The sequence below is a fragment of the Lipotes vexillifer genome, unplaced genomic scaffold, assembly GCF_000442215.2.
Source record: "Lipotes vexillifer unplaced genomic scaffold, Lipotes_vexillifer_v1.1 scaffold13, whole genome shotgun sequence".
Lineage (NCBI taxonomy): Eukaryota > Metazoa > Chordata > Mammalia > Artiodactyla > Lipotidae > Lipotes > Lipotes vexillifer.
In genome coordinates this window covers 1,403,657-1,415,175 of record NW_006790761.1, presented here as the reverse complement: position 1 = coordinate 1,415,175, position 11,519 = coordinate 1,403,657, and the positions used below count along the sequence as shown (strand labels likewise).

At 50.4% G+C, this 11,519-nt stretch overlaps 1 protein-coding gene across 1 annotated transcript in view; it reads left to right on the top strand.

The window, feature by feature from the left end:
• The window catches only part of FAAH (fatty acid amide hydrolase), a 28,359-nt gene that overhangs the window by 6,632 nt on the left and 10,208 nt on the right, over positions 1–11,519 (top strand). Inside the window, exons 4-5 of the mRNA XM_007463946.1 lie at positions 5,379–5,576; positions 11,049–11,162. Coding sequence (XP_007464008.1) covers positions 5,382–5,576; positions 11,049–11,162 — 309 coding nt within the window. The 5' untranslated portion in view covers positions 5,379–5,381. The remainder of the gene's footprint in view (positions 1–5,378; positions 5,577–11,048; positions 11,163–11,519) is intronic.

Genomic DNA, 11,519 nt, shown 5'->3' with positions numbered 1-11,519 from the left:
TCCTGCTTGGACCTTCCCCAGGTCTTTCTTGGGGAAGACCCTGGCTCCCTCTGGTGTCTTAGACTGCTTCTCCTTTTCCTTCAATTTGATATCACCTGCTTTCTATCTTCTAAGAGTCTTACTTTTTGGGGGGTTTGTTTGTTTACCAATAATGCCTCTGTTATTCTTTTTGTTGTTGTTATTCTTTTAAAAATATGTTCTTCTGTTATTTTAATGAAGAAGGTAAATGCTTTATCTGCAAAATACATGTGCATCACCGGCCATCTGGAACCTGAGGCCTCTGAATTGGGTCTTGAAGGATCAATAGAAGTTTACCAGGCAGTGTGTGTTGCAGGGTTGGGCTGAAGATTTTGGAGGAACATCGGACATTAGAGGCCAAGGGAAGTGTGTTCAAAGGCACAGAATAATACTGGGACCTAAAGTGTTTGAGGAAGGCCGAGAAATGAGTTAGGACCTTCCTTTGTACATGTGCTCATTCTGACAGTCTGCCAGAGTCGTTAGATACTGAGTTTGAACCCTACCTGTGTGTTCACCCAACTTACAGAACAAGATGAGGGCATCTGCTAGAACTGTGGGCTCTGTCTCTCTTAGATGCCCCTGTTTGTGAAGGAGGTTGTAAGCAGGTTGTCGCCAGCTTGAGCAGAAGCCAAAGAGCTTGGTAGCTGAATACTCAGACTGTCAGCATAGTGACATCAGAGTCAGTGAGGACAATGGCCCCACACCTTCTGGTTTCGAAGGGATTCACCTTGGTAGAGTCAGGAATTGCAAAAATTCCAGTCCTAGAGAGCCAAGGGCAAGAGGCCTCTTTGGGTTGTATCAGGATTCAGTAGCAGGCAGCCCAAGAGAGAAGGACCAAAGTCACCTGAGGGAACCTTGGGAGGGTAGATTTGTTTTAGACACAAAAGAAGTTCTGTCTACCTCTAGTCAAAATTCTGAATGTCCCTCAAAGGTATACTGATTTTACAAAAGCCATCCTCACTTTGCAGAATGGTTCCCCAGATGAGTTCTTTAAATAAGATAGATTTATGTTAAGATTTGATTTATACACGACCTACCAAGAATATACCCTCTGTGAAGTACGAGGTAAATATATAATGATGTCCTACTGATGCTTCTTGAGAAGGGGGGCATGTGATTTTCTGCATGTCTGGTTTTCAAAAACTGGTTTGCCACCCACGAGATGTTTTCTTCCTCACCGTCTTGGATACAAAGGTTATGACATACAAGCTGACTCAATACTCATATTGATGTCACCAAAGCCAAGTGAAAAATATGTAGCTCTCAGGATCAAAATAAAAATGTTTCCCTAATAAAATTGCTATTGCTATGGCTCATATTTAGTCACATTATTTTATTCTATTATTTTATATAGCCCTTGCTATATGTCAGTCACTGTTCTAAATACTTTACTAAAATTAACTCATTTAATTCTCAATAACCAGTGAGGTAGTACAATACCTCCATTTAACAGGTGAGGAAACTCAGGGGCAGAATGGTGAAGAAACTTACCCCACAGTTTCAAATAAATTTAGGAGGGAGAAAACATTTTGTGTATATCCAAAGGATGACATGGGTTAAAACAGGTTGAGGAAAACAGATTAAGGGTGAGATGTGGTTGGTGTGTTTCCAGGCTAACGACTAGGAACTTGCTTTTTTTTTAATACAAGACAATTTTTTTTTAATTTGTTTTTTAAAATTTTTGGCTGTGTTGGGTCTTCGTTGCTGTGCCCAGGCTTTCTCTAGTTGCGGCGAGTGGGGGCTACTCTTCGTTGCGGTGTGTGGGCTTCTCATTGTCGTGGCTTCTCTTGCTGCGGAGCACGGGCTCTAGGTGCGCAGGCTTCACTAGTTGTGGCACGTGGGTTCAGTAGTTGTGGCGCTCAGGCTTAGTTGCTCCACGGCATGCAGGATCTTCCCAGGCCAGGGCTCGAACCCGTGTCCCCTACATTGGCAGGCGGATTCTTAACCACTGCCACCAGGGAAGCCCAGGAACTTTTCATAACAGTTCTAAAGTCTAGGTGTGTGTATCCCTGTTACAGAGGTAGCAGTGAGCCTCAAAATTCCAGGTCTGACTCACAGTGGGCCCCCACTCACTATGGAGTATTAAGCAAGTCCCTGGTTGTCTGTGGGCCTCAGTTATTCATCTGGGCCATGGGGATTGGGAGGTATGTCAATTAACTATTGCTTTGTAATAAACCAACCCCAAAATTAGTGATTTAAACAATCATTTATTATTCTGAGCCTGTTGGTTGGCTAGGTTCACTCATGTATCTGCATTCAAGTCGCTCTGCCCATCTTGGCTGGGCTCTCACCTGTGTACGGGCCTGAGCAGGGACAAGTGGCTGAGTTTCTACTCCACGTGGCCTCGTCCTCAGGAAGGCTAGCTTGGACTTCTTCTCATGGCAGTGGCAGGGTTCCAGGAGAGAGAAAGAAAACAATTCTCTTGCAGCTTAGGCTCAGAACTAACACAACATCCTGTGCACTGCATTCTGATCGTTAAAGCAAGTCACAAAGTTCAGCCCAGATTTACAGGGGTGGGGAAATAGCTCCCTTCTGAAGGGAGGAGCTCTTTGCAAAAAGCGGAGACATAGAAAGCTGTGGTATTGGAATCGTTTGCCATAGGAGACAAACTCTCCCCTCCCTCTGGGGAGAATGTAAGAGTAGGGGGCCTCTGAGGTGGTTGGGGAGCTCAGTCAGCTGAGGTCAAAGACCTGTCAGTGCTTTGAAATTATAAAATGCCCCACAGGTAGTGCTTCTGAGTGTGGTATCCTATGTCACTTGTGGAACTGTGAGTTCCTTGGAGCCAGGCTGTGCCCTGCTCCTGCCCTCCCCTTCTGTATTGAGGAAAGGCTCACAGAAATGAAAGAAAACAAAGCAGGGCAGTTACTGAGAACAGGGGCACACTCCCTCTTCTCACCCCCAGAACAAAGACAGGGTTCAAACCCTCTGCAATCTGAGAAGCTTCCTCCCCTTCTGCAAGCTCTACCCCTCATCCTTTCTGCCCTGCCCCCACCTCCAACCGAACTTGGCAAGGTATTTACCTGTCTTCCCACTTGACAGCTGAGGATGCATAAGGATGACTTGCTCAAGGTCACCAGCTAGTGGGGGAGGACCCTGATACTGCTCAGGAAACCCACCAGGGCCTGCTTGAGCCACTGCAAATAAAAGTAACTCTAGTTTACACACACCACCTGAGGGCAGGCAAGTGCTGTTTTGTCTCAAGGAATGGTGTGGTGTTGAATTGCAGATACTTTTCTGGTAACACAGGTGGAGCCCTGGAAACCCAGCCCCACTGGATCCTCACATCTGCCTGCTCTTCCATTCCACAGTCTCTGCCTCCAGCTTTCCTCTCCCTGTCCTCCTCCACATTGCCTTTCCAAAACATTTGTGTCACATCTCTGTTTAAAATAATGAGTCAATGTTTATTGAGCTCTTACAATGGACCAGGTGCTGTTCTAACCTCATTTAATTAGCTGAATTGACTCTTTTGAATTAACTTCCCTTGAATTAACTCATTTAATCTTCACAATTCTATGAAGCAGTCACTATGATTATCTCCTATTTTGCAGATAAGGAAACTGAGGCACAAGAGGTTAAAGTGATTTACTGAAGGTTACACAGTAAGTGGCAAAGTTAGGATTTGAACTCAGGGAGTCTGGTTCCTGAGCTTGGGCTTCTCAGGTCAGAAAACCCCTCTCTGTAGGTCTCTAATAATAACAACAACAATAATATACTGATTAACATGCATGGATTGCTTTCTATAGGCTAGTCCCAGTTCTGGCTGTATTTCATGTGTTAGCTCATTTGGTTCTTCCAATAGTACTAGAGAATTGGCCCGGGGGCAGGGGTACTATTATCCTCATTTTACAGGTAAGGAAACTGGGGCACAGTCACGCAACAAGGATGGGTTACCAGACACTCCAGCTTAAACCACTGTGCTATCTGGCTTTCCCAAGGGATATTCAGCCTAAGGGCCCAGCATCCAAGGCTTTTTGGATTCATGCCACATGATCTCTGCATTTCCACCAAAGCATGTCTTTTGTTTCTTGGTCTATGCATGTTTTTTCCTTCTCAACCAGACCTTGAGCTCCATAAGGCCTGATTGAAGATCTGGTACCTCCTTCAGTTTCCCCAGCTCACAGCAACGATCTCACAGACTCCTCCTAACAATCTTGTGAGGTAGGCATTCATCCTTTTACAAGAAAAGGCACGGATTCAAAGAGGTAAAGACAGAACTGGATGGACAGCAGTGTTTCAGCAGACAGAGTTTTCCAGCCACAGAGCACTTTCCCACATCCCATCCCACGAAGCCTCACTTCTGGGGTCAGTAATGGAGTACTGCTTGATGGTTAAGAGCAATGGTTTAGGATCGGACCTGAGTTTGAATCCCCACTCAGCCACCTCTGTGACCCACAGAAGTCATTTAACCCCTCTTGTCCTCAGTTACCTTATCTGTAAATGAGGATAATAAAAATGCTTTCCTCATAGGTCTGTTGGGAGGACAAATGAAATAAAGCACATAAAGTCCTGTGAGAGGCCTAGATGGGAGATTATGTGTGTGTATATATAATCCACCCACCCCCCTAATGAAGGGTGTCAGGTCCCCAGACAGAAGCAGTTCTTTCTGCTTCCTGAGTATGAAATCCAGGAGGGCCCAGGACTGGAAGAGTGACCCTGGGAAGGTCAGTCTGTGCGAGGTGGCTGAGCAAAAGGACAAGTGACGGTGTTCTGGCCATGAAGAAGAGCCCAGGGAGGGAGACACCGGGTCCCAGGGTGGGGGAGGAGAGGGGGCAGCAGGTGGGCTCCCTGAGAGGAACATCCTGTGCCCATCTCTGCCTGGCACCCCAAAGCCCCACGCAGGGGAGAGGTGGGTGCCCTGTGATGCACCGTCCAACCCAAGGTTCTCCAAGGACGATGCTGCTAAACTGTTTGCGGGGATTAAACAGGTCCGGGAGCTCAACCTATCGCTGCTCTCCGTCCTATTTCCCGCAGGGGCTCCGGCTGGACTGCATCTTCCGGGAGTTGGGGCTCTCGGGTGCGCAGGGCAGAGATCGGGCCGGACGGGGGCGCCGAACCGCTGCTACGCTCGAGCTTCCGAGGGCGTCCAAGGGAATCGGGTGCTCCTCCCGCTCCGCCTGGCCTTGGGGAGCAGTCCTAGCCGAGCTGCCGCCCTTGACCTTGACGGTTGCGCTTTACCGGCCTCTGGCCGGCTGCCAGGCAACAGCGCGCCGCCCCGCGGGTCTGCGGCTGCGGCACCGCCCCTCCCTCCCTCCAGCGCAGGCGGGCGCTGGATCCCAGGTTGATCCAGGCCGGGTTTTGCGGCAAAGTCCGCGCGTGCTGATTCCTCTTCGGTTGCCCTCGGCAGCGGTCGGCGGCGGGAGACCATGGTGCTGGATGAACTGTGGGCCGCCCTCTCCGGCCCCTCCGGGGCTACCCTGGCTTGCTGCTTGGTGGCGGCGGCCTTGGCCCTGCGCTGGTCCAGTCACCGGACGGCGCGGGGCGCGGCGGCCCGGGCACGACAGAGGCAGCAAGCGGCCCTGGAGACCATGGACAAGGCGGCTCAGCGCTTCCGTCTCCAGGTGATGGCCGGGGTTGGAATCGGGGTCAGGGGGAGGGCCTGGGGTGGCGGCAGCACTTTAAGCCGCCCGGGCGCGCGGAGGGGCGAGTGGCGGGCAGCGGGCAGCGCAGGTGTGTGGGCAGCGCAGGTGTGTGGGCAGCGCAGGTTCGTAACTCCTCTCGCCGTAATGCATTCCGTACTTCCCCGAAACTCCTCTCGCCGTAATGCATTCCGTACTCTTTCTGAGCCAGGTGGGGCCTAGGGGAGGAAGGGAAACGAAAGGGACAGGGCAGGCTGTCGAAGGCTGTCGCGCAATGGGTCAAAGAGGAGCTTTGCTCTGGTGCCAAAGAATCTCAAGATCACTATTAGGACTCTAAAACGCAAGTGTGAGAACCAATAGGATGCTCGGGTTGAGGACTTTGGGATCCATAAAGTGATGGCCAAGGGCATCTGGAGAGCTTACAGTTCAAACTCATTGATATGTGCTTGAGGATGCTAAGAGGGAGCTGGGGAGGGACTTGCCCAAGTCCACAGGGAGTTACTGGCGGAGCTGGACCCCTGCCACCTAGGCTGTCGAGTCTGATGGGTTATAAGCCCTTTGCATGAATAGGTTTAGGTGGGTGATCTGTCAACAAGATTTTCTCCTCTGGATCAGCTCAGTGTGTGTATGGGGGCGAGGGAGAGGCCTAGAAGGGGAGGCTTTCTTTCCCTCCAGGTGTATGACACACTGGACCCAGTTCCAAGTCAAAATGCTGAACTCAGTTCTTATGTGCTGAGGGAGGGAAGACTTGCCCCGAGCGTTTGATAGGATTTGGATCTGACAGGTGGAAAGGCGTTCCGGATAATGGGACAGCACGAGGCAGGAGCTGGAACTAGAACCCAGATGCCTGGTGGGACCATCCAGCCTCATTCCGCTGGAGAGGAGCAGGGGAGAAAGTTTAGGAAGAGAGACCCTGGCCTTGAATGCCAGGCCCTGGGTATGGCCTTGATGGCCGTGAGGTTTTAGCTGGATGTAATGGTATGGATTTACTCCACACCATTCCTGGACCAGGAAATGTCATATTTGTTTATTTATTGAAATAAAAATGTGTCTGGTTCCAGCCTTCACTCATCAAGCTGGCTGAAAAGTACACAGTCAGTCAGTTTTTAGGTACTCAATCCAAACTGGTCACTTTCCCTACTTGGGCACAGGTTTATCACTGTCTGATCCTCCTTCTCTGGCTGACCTCCTTGGTGCCCTGCTCAGGGATCTTTGCAGTGATCCCAGGCTCAGCCTGGAGACTCTCGGCTGCTCCCGAGGCTCCAGGTCCTGTGCAGGTGGCTAGCTGAGTTCTGCCAGCACCGAGGGCTGTGTGGAGGCAGCTGTAAGAATCTGTCCACAGTTTGTGCCTACAGGACTCCCGTCCTGGTTGCAAGGAACCCACCAGCTGGTAGGGGTGTGGGGTGGTAGAAAGGTGGGTCTTCCCTCACTTCAACTCCAAGCATCAGCGTCTACACAGTTTCCTTCTGGAGCAACAGCCTTTCATTATTTTTAAGAACTGACTCTTCAAGCGTAGAAGCTTTGGCCCTGAAATACCAAAAGCTGTTGAAACAGCCTCCATGGGGCAGAGCCTGGCCTCAGAACACCAAAACTTGGCTCTTGCAGATGGGAAAGCAGGGAAATCACCTTTTGGTTTTCCAGTGACTGGGAGAAGAGAGGGAGAACTATCTTAGGAGCCTCAGTGTGTTGAGCAAACAGCAAAGAGGTGAGGTCTTCATGACAATAGCTTTGGGAATGGGTAGGAGGTGGGCAGTTTAGCTGAGCTCATCCAGGGCCTTGGGAAGGGGCCCAAGGTTAGTAGGGCCCTGAAAGAATACAGCAGCTTATAGTACAGCTCCTGCCTGATAGACCGCAGGAAAGCTAGTTGGGACCCAGATACTTCCTGTGTCCAGAGGCGTTGCTGGAGGAGGGGGAGTACTAAGCACCTCCTGAACGTTGCAAGATGGTTCATCTTTCTCTGGACTCTAGAGGAACTTTAGAGTGAGGTGTATTTCTTGTATTCTCTGTTGACTGAGTGAAGCTTAACCTGTAACATGCCCATTTGTTGCATTTGTTTCCACCTTGCCCCCTGAATGAGTTTCAATATCCTTTCTGGACTGAAGAGAGGGACCACCATTGACAGAATATTATGGCTGGGAGAGCCATCCCAAAACACCTGCTTATCCCTCTGTGCCCTTCCCACACACCCCTTACAAGCCCTTTTGTCAAAATCCCACTGGATTACGCATGCCACTTCCTTCAACTGGATCTGACCTGTAGTTCCATCTCCTGGCGTCTCCAAGACCAACTTGAAGCTGATTTTAAAACAAAACAATTCAATGAATAACGCGAAGAACAGTATGGTTTTCGTTTCGATCAGTATCGGTGGCGCCTACGTGATCAAATGGAAGAGATATCTTGAAATAGGACAAGAGCGATAAAAAAGAAAAACCCCATGAGTGAAAATAAAAAAGACTTGGAGGACAATCTAGGATACCTGAAATTAGGACAGTAGGTGGTTCAGAAGGAGAAAAACAGATGGAGGAGGGGCAGTTATTCAATGATAGCTATAGTATCCTTTGCTTGAAAAAGTAGGCATACAGATGGCCACATGCTTGGTGAGACGTTATTTGTACACTTCCTGCATTCTCCATACTAATTTTTTAAAATTTATTTATTTAATTTATTTATTTTTGGCTGCGTTGGGTCTTTGTTGCTGCGTGCGGGCTTTCTCTAGTTACGGCGAGCGGGGGCTACTCTTCGTTGCGGTGCGCGGGCTTCTCACTGCGGTGGTTTCTCTTGCTGTGGAGCACAGGCTCTAGGCGCGTGGGCTTCAGTAGTTGCGGCATGTGGGCTCAGTAGTTGTGACGCACGGGTTTCGCTGCTGTGTGGCATGTGGGATCTTCCCAGACCAAGGATCGAACCTGTGTCCCCTGCATTGGCAGGCGGATTCTCAACCACTGCGCCACCAGGGAAGCCCCACACTGTGGGTTTTTCACAGACATTTTTTTTTTTTTCCTGTGAGGTTTCATCAGAAACTGTTAACTATGCTTTCCTTTTCAGAAGAGGGACTGGGCAGGGTGGCCCTAGAGGTCGGGGGAAATGTTCACTTTTCATTCCGTATACCTTTAAAAACTATGTCACTAGGGGTTGTCTCGTGTGTTGGTGGGGAGATCATGGATCCATTTTTCTTTTTTTCCTTCCCTGTAGCTCCCTGTATTATTAAAAAAAAAAAAAAAAAAAAAAACAAACCCAAGTGAGTGTTGTATCCATTTAACAGATTCAGGGAAGAGGTGGAGTGTTCCTGATATTGAGGCCAGGCTTCAAAGGCTGTGTGGTGGGTGTGTGTGGTGGGCGTTCAGCTCTGGGCGTGTGGCGGGTGTGAGGGGGCCATGTTGCACTGAGGGGGTTCAAGGGAGTCTGACAGGACCACGGCCTGGAAGCATCTCCTGGAGCTTGTGGTGTGAAGGAGACTTTAAGGGGAGAGGCAAGGTGGGCTTGGACATTGCACTGTCTGGCCTGGCCACAAACCTTGGGCGGGGCAGCCGGTTGGGTGGCCCCTGTCTGACCCAGGAGAGAAAGGATGTGCACTGAAGGGTCTTGGTAGAGGGGACAGAGAGGTGGCCATTTGCCAGAGCTACTTAGGGGGCTTGGTGACTGGATGTGGGTGGGAGGGAGAGGGGGGGAGTGGAAGATGGAGGGCAGCGTCCTTCCCTGAGGGAAGAGGAGCCAGTGGAGAGGGGTGGGGAGGCACTGAGCTCAGGGGAACGACACAGGGACAGAGGGAGAAAAGGGAGTAGCCCAGCGAGTAGGTCTGAGCTCAGTTGGGTCAGTTGAAGGACGATGATCTGGAGGCTGTGAGATAGGCAGAGGGCCTGGAGTGGAAGCCATGAGGAGTGACTTCTCCCAGTATCAGAGAGGGAAGAAGAGGTGCCAGAGGAACCTCCAGGAGCCTCTGTCTCTCCCCGCGTCTGGCTCCTTCTTATGCTTCAAATCACATCTGAAATGTCACCGCCACCTACCCAGCCCATCTGAGTCATTCCTCTGTTCTTTCTGTCACAGCCTCCGTTTATCCTTTCTCACACTTGCCGTGATCTGTCCGTTCTTTGTTAACTTATTTTCTTTCTTTTATTCTTTTTCAAATTCTTTTCCCAATTAATTTGTTTGTTTTCTCGAAGGTAAGCTCTGAAAGCGGAGACTTGTCTGTCTTGGTTATCTCTAAATTCACAGCCCTAGCTAGTCCTCAGCACATAGGAGATGCTCAGAACATGTGTGTTGACTGAATGAGCGGATGACAGAAGGAGCGGAGAGGTGGGAGGGAACCCCGGGGAGCGGGGTATGTCTGTGACCAGAGGAAACTGAAGTGAGCCCTCTGAATGCCTCCATGAGACTTGGAGCAGAATGAAGAGTCAAGTGTTTGTTATATTCGGCAACAAGGAAGTCCCTGGTGACTTTGGCAGGAGCAGAGGAGGGTAGAGATGAGATGTGGTGCCTGCAACTCAGATGTCCTCCTAGCCCTATTTACTAATTAGCCCAATACCCTCCAGGGGGAAGCCAGCCAGCGGATGTTTGCAGGCAGGGGCTGACCCCAGAGACTCTGGGGGCCTTCGAGGCCTGGCAGTAGGTGTCTGATCAAACATCCCTTCTCCTTCAGACAGCTCTTCCCTGACCACCCTCTACCTGTGTGCCGCCCACTCACTGCATCCATTTTATTTTCTTTATTTCTTGCTATCTAAAATTCTTATTTACTTATGAATTATCTGCTCATCCCCAGCTCTGCACCTTGTGTAAGCTCCCCCAAAGCCTGGATGTGACTTTTTTGTTCATTGCTGTATCCCCTTGCCTAGCATGGTGCCTGCTACGGAGTAGGTGCCTAATGAATATCTATGGACTGAACAAAAAAACCCTCTCTTTTGGATGTGGCTCCAGCTCCAACCCTAACCACCCAGGACAGGGTTTTCTTATTTCTGCCCTCCCCTGACAAGGTGTTGAGTAGTTAGGTGCAGGTGGACAGCAAGTGGGCAGCCCATGCTGAATGGGCAGAGAACTATAGTTTATCTGTAAGTCCTAGGCAAGGCACTTCCCCTTGCTGAGCCTCAGTTTCTTTAGCTGTGCAATGGGAATGTAGTAAGATTTAATCCAAACATGGAGCACATTGGCATGGTGCCTGGCACACAGTAGGTAGTCATTGGTGGTCCCTGTTAGTAATGGTCTAATGATCAGCCTGGGCATGGCCTCTCCCTGGACTCCTCTTCTTGAAGAGATAGATCTGTATTGTCTACAGGTGGCAAGGGCCTGCCCAGGCTGGACCACATTTGTGGTGTCAGAGCTGTGGGTGGGCACATCTGTCACAGGTTGGCAGGTGACCGCACGTGCTTGGTAGGTGTGGGGATTTGGGGGCATGGGCCACTGGTGTCTGCTGCAGGCATATGGGGCCTGCGGGGAGTGGGGGACTGATCCGAGGTGTCTCCCCAGAACCCTGACCTGGACTCAGAGGCACTGCTGGCCTTGCCTCTGCCTCAACTGGTACAGAAGCTACACAATGGGGAGCTGTCTCCGGAGGCTGTGCTCTTCACCTACTTGGGAAAGGTAAAGCCTGGGAGTGACCCTGCTCCTTCCTCCCCTTTCTCTGCAAGGCTGGGGGGAAAACCTGGCCTGGACTTTGTCCCACTGAGGGCCGTGGTGGTATCACAGTGCCAGGGAGGTACTCTGTGTGTGTGTGTGTGTGTATGTTTGTGTGTGTGTGTGAGAGAGAGAGAGAGAGAGAGAGAGAGAGAAGAGAGAGAATGGCTCTGTGTGTGCATTGGGGAGGGGGGGAGGGGCGGGGGGGGGATACTGAGCATGTTGTCTTAGCTAGAAACCTGGCTTTTAGCCCAGACTTCCCTCTCCCTTCTGCCCCCACCCCATCAGTCACCAAGTCTGGTCTGTTCCCTTCCTATAGCTGTC